Source organism: Eleginops maclovinus, chromosome 3 (assembly GCF_036324505.1).
Source record: "Eleginops maclovinus isolate JMC-PN-2008 ecotype Puerto Natales chromosome 3, JC_Emac_rtc_rv5, whole genome shotgun sequence".
Taxonomy (NCBI): domain Eukaryota; kingdom Metazoa; phylum Chordata; class Actinopteri; order Perciformes; family Eleginopidae; genus Eleginops; species Eleginops maclovinus.
The window spans coordinates 10,001,883-10,013,299 of NC_086351.1; the positions used below are offsets into that span (position 1 = coordinate 10,001,883).

The 11,417-nt window shown below is 40.9% G+C and overlaps 2 protein-coding genes across 3 annotated transcripts in view; one reads left to right on the top strand and one right to left on the bottom strand.

The window, feature by feature from the left end:
* The window catches only part of rps9 (ribosomal protein S9), a 145,282-nt gene that overhangs the window by 18,267 nt on the left and 115,598 nt on the right, over positions 1–11,417 (top strand). The window lies entirely within an intron of this gene.
* dbpb (D site albumin promoter binding protein b) lies at positions 738–9,915 on the bottom strand. Of its 2 annotated transcripts, none has more exons than XM_063879481.1 (5): positions 9,314–9,915; positions 8,776–9,063; positions 7,759–8,208; positions 3,906–4,156; positions 738–3,108 (listed from the first exon to the last, which is right to left on the bottom strand). In XM_063879481.1, the coding sequence occupies exons 2-5, from the start codon at positions 8,963–8,965 to the stop codon at positions 2,893–2,895; spliced, it is 1,107 nt and encodes a 368-aa protein (XP_063735551.1). In that variant the 5' UTR covers positions 8,966–9,063; positions 9,314–9,915; the 3' UTR covers positions 738–2,892. The 2 variants fall into 2 exon arrangements, with proteins under 2 accessions (XP_063735551.1, XP_063735552.1); XM_063879482.1 differs by having other exon boundaries at positions 7,759–8,034; positions 8,776–9,065; positions 9,314–9,909.

Sequence of the window (11,417 nt, forward strand, 5' to 3'; positions counted from 1 at the left end):
GAGATAGAAGATGAATGACTTCTGTTGCCCCCCTCCCTCACAATCAACAAACAGAGGTAAGTAAACAGGAAATGTTAACAACAATGGTGGACTTCACCTGATGTCATGAAGGCACCATTTGCTCGCCTATGCATCCAAACATGCAGCCTGTTGAGACTGATCTTTATTTCCTTTATTGTTGTGTAGGCCCTTATGAACACTTTTATTTTGTCATTTCTTTACAAGAGTCGGAGGATGAAACCCTCTTTATTAGTCACATACATGCACACAGCAGAGCACACACAGTGAAATTGGTCCTCTGCATTTAACCCATCCTAGTACTAGGAGCAGTGGGCAGCTATCGTGCAGCGCCCGGGGACAAGTAAATGGTCTAAGAATAATGTGCAATCTCTACATCGAGTGCACTTTTTTTGATTTTTAGATTGAGTAAAATACTTCCTAAATGTCAAAGGGTTTGCCCTTTGTTGGGCAATAATTCATATTTAGACTGCTTTGCCTATCGAAGGAATGTACACAATGTGAACAAACAGGGAGGATATCAAAACAAGTATAGTCTGGGGACATTTCATCACATATTATAGTCTGGTTATCAGGCCTAAGTTGATAGAAGGAGTAGTAGTCCTCCTGAAATGTGACCTTTGTTATCCATTCTCCTGGTCAAAACTGGTGTTTTATTCAACATGCAAGCAAACAAGGCTGAGAAGATGATATAACACCAGAGGCAAGAGCAGCAGCAATGAATGAGAACAATCTTTTATTGGTGTTTTTGGAAAAATCTCAACTACATCCAAATAACCAGCACTGAGTGGGCCAACATGGACACCACTGATGCAGCAGGGAAGTTGTAGTTCAATTCGAGTCACTAAAAGATTCCACATCTGTGAGGATATTAGAGACTAAATCCTGTTGGGAGAGCAAACAATCACTGACTGAGGTGATAAAGGGTGAAATAAACGAACAAGGAGCATATTGAAAGTGTGCATAGTCCGTACACCGCCGGGGAACCGAAGAGGTCGAAAGGTAAAGTAAGTCAGCATGAACGTCATATTCAAGTTATCGAGCCACGCTTGTGAAGTCCATGGTCAAAGAAACCTAGGTGGCAGTAGTGTCTGTAGAGTAATGACTGGAGGTCTGAGACAGGATGCAAATAGCAGAGTGAGGGGTTTTTTCCATTTGAATTGTCTTTCTTAGGAAAACTGAAGATCAAAGGTGTTTCAAATTGCAACAGATCATCAAAAGAAAGAAAATCATTCAATAATATAGAACAGCCACAACAAAAGGGATAATCATTATAATCATAACAATAATAATAATAATAATAATAATAATAATAATAATAGCAGTAATCGTTACTATTCATCATGGTCATTGAGGGGAATAAAATCACACCAATATTAGTCATCTCTTGCCCAGGAACATAACATAGTGTACCATGCCCCCTGTGAAGGTGTTGTGGATGCACAGAGAAGTTTTTAGATACAGTAAAAAGTAAAGAGTAATAACAGGAGTAAACAGTAAGGAAGGAGCAGTATTGAAAATAGCACTAAATAGCAACAAGCTTTTGTGGATCAAGATAGGACATTTTGGCTTTTATTTCTCCCAGAAATCTGAGAATTTAACTCTGTTCCAATCAATGGGGGTTATCAGCCCATCTCCTGGAATACATCACATACACAAGACAGTATAGGCCTATCCAATATACAACAACCTTTCTCCCCCTATAGTAATGCTGATTAAAGTGTGTTCATCAAGAACAGTAAAGTAACGAAGTGCGTTTTACAGGGCAGATTGATACTATTTCCGAGTACAATACAACACTGAGATATAACTGCTCTACTACCGCAGCAGTACAAGAGAAACTCAGGGATAAACTGTTATGGGAAGAGTTTGCACGTAACTGTGAGAGGATTGGCTATAAGTGAGAGCAGAAATAGAGCAGTGGGATATAGAAAAGAGGAAGAAAAATGTCCCAACGATTCAAAGGAGAGGATAAAGAGGGAGAATAGAGACCTGGGGCACAACAACAGGCTTTTACCAGTTTATCTGAGACACCAGAGTACTATAAAAGCACTCGACTGGGATAGAGAAATGGAGATGGGGTCAAAGATAAGAGTATGGACTGGAGAACAATGTACCAATTGCATGAAGCTCAAAGTACAAAGAACTTATATTGTTGGGGAACTCAAATAGATATATATAAAAAGACTCACGAGACAAGTGTTGATAGTGCAGGACTGTATACATGGTGTCCGCCTTGTCCTCTTATTTTGTCTCCCTCTAGCATGCCCATCCCAAGTGACAGAAATAATACAGGAAAATAATTAAGTGCTTGAATAAAATCCACAAAAATGTTGAACTATACGATTATAAGATACTTTTTGCTCTCTATATTACAATTGTTACATGAGTCTTTGCCCCTGCTGCTGCATCCTGACTAAAGTAATCAAGACGAAAAATACCCATCGATGGCTGACCACTTGTTAAACATCTCCTGACTCACCTATAATAAAAAGATATTTACCATAGCTTTCCCCCTGTCTCTATGTAGAAAATATACAAAATTATCCTCCAAATTTGCTCTCCCTCTAATTTTTCTTATGTATTATAAAAATATACAATTCTCCAATAACAAAACTCTTAAAAGTCACATCTCTTCATCTGTTAAATTACTCTCTCCACCTTTCACTTTTAAGAGCTGACACCTCAACAAAACAAGACACCTGAGCTTCGATACACAAACCTTCTCCTTGTCTTATACATTCATCATCATAATCATCATCTTCCTCATCATCATTTGCTTGACCAAATTTCTGTCCATTGTGCCACCCCAAAAAGTCATAAATGTTATCCAGGTTATATTCCTCCTCTTCCTGATTTAGCTGCACGCCTTCATCACTGGTCAGAGAGGCGGTTCTCGTATTTACTAAGGATGCTGCGACAGCGGCCAAGCTCCTTTCGGATCTCCGCCACTTCCTGTCGGAGGGCGGCGTTTTCTCTCTCCAGGTAGGCGGCACGCACGGATATTTGGTTCTCCTTGTGACGACGAGCATCTCGAGAACGCTTTGCTGCCTCATTGTTTTTATACCTTCTGGTCCAGTACTTCTCATCCTAATGGAGGACAGACAAAAGAAACACACATTGATTATTTATCTGCCAGTGGTTTCCCATTAAATTCTTGATCAGAGAACTACGATAGTATTATGTAGAAGTTCTTCTATAAAATAATCAATGAATGGTCAGAGTAGTTTCTTAAGAAGTATGCTGTACAGTCTATTCTGCTATTGTGATGTGGGTGTTTGGCCATGAATGAGCGTGGGACATGTTCCTTTCAGATGCTTCATCCTCTGTTGTGTTAATATTATTTCTGTTTTGTATATACCATGTTGTTGCTCTTGTGTTTGTTACTATTCTTCATCTTTGGTTTGTAACCCTTATATTATGCAAAGTGATAAATATTAGCCTGGACCCAGACCAAGAAAGAACATATTTTTGCAATACTTCCTCAAGGTTGTTATTTCAGTTCTTAAATTATTAACAATTATATAATCAATTAATTGCATATTGACATTATGATGTATGCATGATTGGTAGCATGCATAGTATCTATTAAACTGGTTCTCAGATTCTCCAGTGTGAGGATTTGGTGCATTGCTCTTCTCATCATTGTTAAGTAATTACGTAATGGTCTAGGGCTGCTGGTTTGACAAAAACGTGCAACCTGAATACGTCCCTAGACACTGTGCCAGACACATTTTTACGTCTTATTTTGGAATTACAATCAATGACTTAAAAACATTTTTTTTATAATGTGTGGCTTCAAATTGACTAATCGTAGCCTACAATGACCTCCCTCCTGAGGTGCACTTCAACCTCTGCTGCTCTGAGTTTGCAGACTTCAGACTCACCTTCATGCCATCAGGCACCAGGATCTTGCGGGCCTTCTTGATCATGGGCTGTGGCTTGAGCTCCTCTTCACTGAAAGAGTGCCTCCTGGGGTCGTAGTTCGGCTGGCCGGACATATCCATGTCCGAAGAATCCATGTCAAACATTCCCTGCCCATCGGGTCCGCTGTCCGTGGGAGTGAGTAGAGGTGGACAGGAGGACGAGGAGGAAGAACAGGGAGACTCACAGGAGTCGTTCATACTCGTCTGACTCCCTGTAATTAAAGGGATAACACATATTGATTTAAATCATGTTCAGTGAATGACACCTATCCTGAAATGCATAATACTGTCAAACTTTAATAGACCAGTTTATGACAGCAGACCACTGAGGCAGCGGTACAAACACATGCAGTGCATCTCAAAGACCACCAGGTGGAAGCAGAGAGCTTCTCTCTCTTCCTGTTATAAACAACAAACAACATTCCTGTGCCCTTAACCAAAGAGCTGAGGAGGTTTTAAACAGCTTTCAGGGACAGTGAGGTTTTCAGGGACAATGTAATCTTTAGAGGATACTCTGAGAAGACATACCACAAATAAATCCATTATATAACACATATCAGTTGAAGCATACAAATATAATGGAGCTACAAGATGTAGTTGTACATGTTATCTCTACCTGAACTGTGTTATTGAGAACTGAATACTAATGTATTTGTGTTATTACAAATCTGCAAACTATTAATGATAAAACCCTAATCAAAATGGTCATTAGGTATCTACATCTACATTTCATTTAGCTGACACTTTTATCCAAATTGACTTACAATAATTCAACCATGAATATACCAACTCAAAGGCAAGAATCCTGCAGATACATTTCCTATGTATAAACCAAACCAGATAATGTTGCAATAGCTGTTATAGCCAAATCGTTTGTAAACACTAAGTACAGAACAGTTTGTATTTTATCTCTCATTGAGTGCACTACAACTTACTATTACTGAGGATCCTATGATACCTCCTGCCATTGTGAAAACCACATAAATCCTATCAATTAAATTGTTGGATGATATTGGCTATTCATTTAAACCACAAGTGCTGGTTGACCAAAGCCAAAATGTACAGCTAAATACCAAAAGACAAATCTAAAAGTGGAAATGTTATGCAACTGTATACCCCTCCCCTCAAAACCAGTTCCTTTAAGTGGGGCCAGTATAGGGCTATACCTCACCCCACCCCCTTTAAGGCCCAATGCACCTCACTCACACTGACTCTGCTTCCCAATACAGCACAACACTCCCATTGACTGTTACTATAAATCACAGGGGTACGTGTTTACCGAAGATGGGACAAGTTCAAATTAATAAATTATTGCATTTCCAGAAGAGGAACAGTCACATTATCAAACACACATAACCCGAGTAAGGATATTCACCTAACACTTACAACATTTCGGCCTTACAAATGACCACAAAATTACATCAAAAAAACTGTAAATAAAACGTGTATGCCGTAAGTTCCATACACATGGTCCTTAATGGAGAATAATTATGTAAAAAAGGACAATATTCATAGTTTACGATCTACTTTTAAGGTCTACGACTTCACACTTAGTGTCAGACCGTAGGCTGGAGAAAAACAAAACCATCCGCTCTATTTATGATTTGTGTTGCCATCTGCTAGACATGTTATCTGTGGAGCCCTAACATACAAGCAGCTATCACATGATAAAAGGCTGTTTAAAGGCCAGGTAGTATGAGGGCATGTTTTACCCCAGGTGTTACCCTCATGATCTCTCCATGTTCCACCATGACAGCAAAATGGATTAAAAAGTGCTCTCATAGGCACCAAGATGAAGTCAAGCAAACCCCATAATAAATAATCAGCGGGTCTAAACAAACACTGAGCCTTTCAGTGTGGGTAGGCAACCAAGTGATTCAGAGGCCAGAAAATATGCTTGTTTTTTTTTTTGTATGAATAAACCAGAAGATTTTATGGATTTTTTCTGTTTTAACCAAACAGCAGGACCTAGTTAGTGCAAACACCTGGTTCAGGGCTGCCTCTACGCTTTGTGGGAAGCTCTGGAGAACAGTATGATTTTGTTGTTTTAGGTACATTTTTGTCCGTTTGTTACCTTAGCACAGGACTTTTATTCTTTAAGAAATTGTCCTGTATATCACTAGACACATTTCCAGTAGTTGTATATCAGCATTCCTGTAGCTGAAGTTCTGTGGAAGTTGTTAAAGCAAACAGTAGTCCTGCTCCTCCTTAGGAACCTAATATAAAAATAGCTTGTTGGGTGTCGCTTTGTTTAATATTTATGAAGCAGCTGTTGGTTGGGCACCTTTATGATGCTGCAGATTAGAATAAAGTTCCTCATATTTCCATCTTTGGGAGAAAGTCATCTCAGCCACATATTACTTTTAGATAAAAAAAGATATTCCTATTAAAACAACAATGCTATTTTCCAATAAAAATCTGTTCTGTTATTAGAATAAGATTAGTTTCATTGTACTGCAATCCCTCTATTATTTTCTTGATTGTGAATTAGTTATTTGGTCTATAAATGTCCGAAAATTGTGAAAAAGGCCAATTGTTCTTTCTCGAAGCCCAATATGACGTTTTCAAATGTCTTCCATTGTCCAAAACTCAGATATATTCAGTTTGATACCACAATGGAGTGAAGAAACCAGAAAATATTCACATTTAACCTTGAATCACATAATGTTTACCATTAATTCATTATTTAAAACCATGTGATGAACTTAATACTTGAAAACTAAGCAATCCATAGAGTAATTCTTGCAGAATCTCTAACTTGTAAAATTGTACGTAAGGTTCCCAATTGCATGGGGCTTTATTATCCTGCAATATAAATGCATTATCAGAGTCTATAAACTTGCACTTTGTCACTTGAATGTCGTGCACCAACAGTATAAAACCCTCCTCTGGATATCAGTGCACTAACTGTCATTCATGTGGAATCAAACGTCCCTGTGTGAAGTCCAGCAGGGAAACTCTTCCTGTTGCTCTGCTTGTCCCTCCTCTGGGCTCCTCCTACATGTCTGTTGGCCCTGCCTCTCGTTCTCTCACTCCAGTACCCTCAGCCTCGGCACGTGTACTGACGCGTACACATGGCTTTGGCGTGTGAAGTGGGGAGAGATTTAAAGACACGCAACCGCAAACACTCTGCACACTTCTCTCCCTGTCTCTCCCAGAACTGTTTTGACCCTGCTGCACATTTATGATGGGCTGGGACTGAATGCTGATTGTGTTGTAGATCACATGCCAGACTACACCAAACATACTTGTCAATGCAATGAGGTTGACTCATCAAGATTTCCTCCGTTTCCAAGTCTTCTACCTTTCTTTAGATTTGTTCTCGCCTCATCTCCCTGCTTCCTTGCCCAACTTTTAACCCTGCACACTGCTCCAATACACTCAGATATTGCTAAGCAGCCATTTTTAAGCCCTGTTTTCTCCCTCTCAAGTTGACTTTGCGTGTTAAGCCATGTGACTGTAGCTGCTGCCTTCAGTTTGACCCCACAGGACAGAAAAATGCTTGGTCACCATGTCATTTGTTACAAATGGAAAGGAGAGCTAAAGTGCAGAATCACTAGCCTGTGGGAACTTTATAAGCACATCATATAACCTTGATTACATATCAAGCATTATTAATTGTAGGGTCTACTAGTCTCCTATCATCTATAGAGGACAATTTGTCTCTTTCAGCTCGTCAACTCTGCAACGTCTGCACAACCCTCTCCTGCGACATTGCTTGTTTTGAGCTGATACGGACAAACCTTGGAGAATGAACTGTCCTTGATCCTTTTTTGATTATCTGTAACAAAAGGCTCCATGTAAGTGAACTCACCATGCAAACAGTCATTTCCCCCTCCAAGGCTTTGTGGCTGAACCACCTCCAGACCAATAAGCGATGGGGAAGAAGAGGAAGACGGCGATGAAGATAAAGAGCCAGGTGGGGATGAGGGCGGTAGGCACTGGGAGCTCTGATTGGGCACAGCTGACTGGGAGCTCTGCGAGGGGATCTGGGCTGAGCTGGAGCTGTTGGTGTTATGCATGCTTCCCATTCCATTTTCGGTCAGAAACTCCTCCAAGTCCATGTACTGAAGCTGGAAGAGGCCCCCATCTGCAGACAGGGTGCGATCCCACAAGAGGGGCCCCAAGAATTGGTTAAAATTTCCTCCTCCAATTCCACCACCTCCTCCACAGTCATTACTGCTAGTATTGTTGGCTATTCCACTCCCACTCCTCATGGGGCACACTCCCATTGAGTCCTCATCATCGTCCTGCCTCTCTTTGTCTAATAGAGATAACAGAGCAGAAACTTTATGAGTACAGCATAAAGATGATGAAGAATAACTCTAAATAATTCTGCACAACTAAATAGTGTTGGCAGGTGTATCCATGAGATGCACTTTTGCAAAATCTCCCACACAAATACACACTCACAGATGGACCAGATGGCAGCTGAATTGCAGCATTAAGCAAAAGCCGAGACCAATTTGTTGTCATAACGTACACATAAGCTCCGAAACAAATCTAACAATAGTTGAAGCAGGCACGTTTTTGAAACGGCACAGCATTACAGCTAAATGGAAACGTGTTTCCGCTCATGGTAATCTGGTTCCTAATTTGAAGTCGCAGCTGGGATTATATCCAGGTGAATACCCAGCAGAGTCATGGGAGAGTCATAGTGAATGTGTGTGTATGATGGGGCATCAGATTTTAGTGGCATAAAATAAAACAGATGTTGTTTAAAAAAAATAATGTTATATACTTGGTTTATAATAGCAGCATCGGAGGGTGGAAAAGAGAGGTTTTATGTATTCCTTGAATTGTATTAATGCATCAAATGAGAGTTTCTCACCTTTTACTTCACATGGGGGTTTTGAACGTTGGTCTCCCTTTATGGGGTGCTGCAGGAGGGATTTAAGACCCGCCATAGAGGTGAGATGCCCCCCTGTGAGGGAGCCTGCAGGCTGAGTACAACTTCCAAATTGTGCACTTGCACCAGCTGGGACGTCGGGGTTCGGAAGCTGGGAGAGCTGCCTGGACATCCTGGGCCAGATGTGGTCGTAGAAAGATACTGGGGGCACTCAAAGGGGCGTGGCGAACTGACCAGAGAGCCTACCAATAGGACAGGAATGCTGTATGACTCTGTGTGTGTGTGTGTGTGTGTGTGTGTGTGTGTGTGTGTGTGTGTGTGTGTGTGTGTGTGTGTGTGTGTGTGTGTGTGTGTGTGTGTGTTTGCATGAAGGAGGTGTGGGGTGGAGGGGGGAAGAAAGAAAGACAGACAGAGTTTAAAGAAGTGTCCATGCAAGATAAAGCAACCATTGTAATGCAATGGAACAGTATGAGCATACACTTGATGATGCAGATTAATAATACTTTGCAAGTTTTGTTACCTTTTACTTGACGTTGTGCAGAGTTCCTTATTGCCTTGCAGAAATGTTTTCATCGAAATATTCCATTGCGGTTAAATGTTCTCCAGTAGATCAAGCTGTTACTCTATGATAAGCGATGTAGGAGCGGCAGTCAGACCATTTAATTAAGAATATTGTCCACAATGAAAATACAAAGACGTCAAAATGACTGTGAAACCCGCTCACTGCACAAACGGGAAAATGTTACAATTAAAACTTGTAGAATTATATCCCAATTGAACCGTCCGACAATCAAAAAGAAGATCCCTAAATAGTTGCAATAAAGCAAACCTCCGTCAAAACAAAACAACCGAGGCGAAACAGTGTGCAACAAAAAAAAACCGCACACAGCGACGAGAGCGGTGACTGCGTTGGTCAGATGACAAGTTGTATTGGTGTTTCTCTTCGCGGCTGTCGCGCTCTGCTGTCCGTCGGGGGGAGGAGGGGGACGTTTCCTCTCTCTCTGTCTGCACTTTTTTTTTGCATCCGGTGGATCTTCGCACGGGCTTCGGTCTGTTTGGGCCGCGCGACGTCCACCACCACCGATAGTCCTCGCGCTCTCAGCTGGAGCGGACACGGGCAGTTCGCGTGACGTCACAAGTCCAAGGGGGGGGGGGGCGAGGCTTTAACACATCTCTGAATTCTTTCTCATTATTTATGAGACACACCTACCCTCGTGCCACTCCTCGAGGACAGCAGGCTATTTGTTGTGTCTAACAAAAACAAACAAACTCACCAGGGTGTTTTTGCTGCAGCCATCACGTTTCAAATTATTGTTTTTGAGGTGAACCACCAGACTCAGGGACAGTTGTATCCCACAATCAACAAGACTGCTAAACCCCTGAGGGCTGTGAATTATAGAGGTGGAAAAGTATTAAGGTCTTCCCCTTAAGTAAAAGTAGAAGTACCAGAGTGCAGGAATACTCTGTTACAAGTAAAAGTCCTGCAATCAAAATGTTACTCAAACTAAAATCCCAAAGTATTGGCATCAAAATATACTTAAATTACCCAAATAATTATTGATGCATTCATGTTTTAATCCTAGCTGGTAAAGGTGAAGCAATTCACATTCAAATAATGTGTTGAAAGGTAGTTCGTGGATTATTTCAGGTCTAATTTAAATCCTATTAAGTGTGGTTTAGATATTTCTTACCATAATCCCAATCTGCAAGGTAATTTAAGGTAAACAATAAATGTAGTGGAGTAAAACTACACTATTAACCTCTGAATTGTAATGGGGTAAGAGTACAAAGTAGCACACAATTGAAAGATTCAAGTAAAGTACTAGTATCTCAAAATTGTACTTAAGTATAGTACTTAAATGAATGTACTCATTCACTGTACACTACTGGTAAAGTGTCACCATCCAAATAGGCCTACTGTATGTCCAAAATAAACTGTACAACTGTACAGCCAAATATGTATTTAAATGTATTTACAGAATACACTATTTCACTCTACAGCATTTAATTTAACATTTTGTTTTATTGCATCCTATTTTATATGTACATATTGGAAAAGACTGGAACAATTTTGCACTATTTTAAATGTACTTTATGTTGCATTTTTGAAGGAGCTTGAGACTCAAGAATGTCACTGCCAAGAGTACACTGTAGCTATTGTGTATAAATGACAAATAAACCCTTTGAATGACACCAAATTTAAGTCATTTATTTATTCTCAGGATTACTGCCTCAAACCGTTGCTCATATTTATTAAAGCACAGTTGTGTCTTCCTGTGATAATCAGGTAGTGCAGCATGGCTTTTCCAGTCTCCTTTTCTAATCCACAGAAAACGTGACTGTGCCGTTTTTTCAGGCGAGCAGCGCTCCTGCACGTTGCCTCTCGGCGTACAATAGCTGTTCCAGCTCACGTGTACGAGCCACGCGGAGACGATGCCTTGTCCGCTCGCGGCTCTGGCTACAATTGGCTTTCACACTCGCGGCTCCGCCCACGATGCGCGCTCATTGGACAGAAATAGGTCGAAGAAACCCGCCCGCCCGGATTCCCCTCAGCGTCTGCCACTGCCGCGTGAGACCAGTTCGAAACACAAAAAGCGCGAGGGGCTGTCTACTGTACAGTTGCA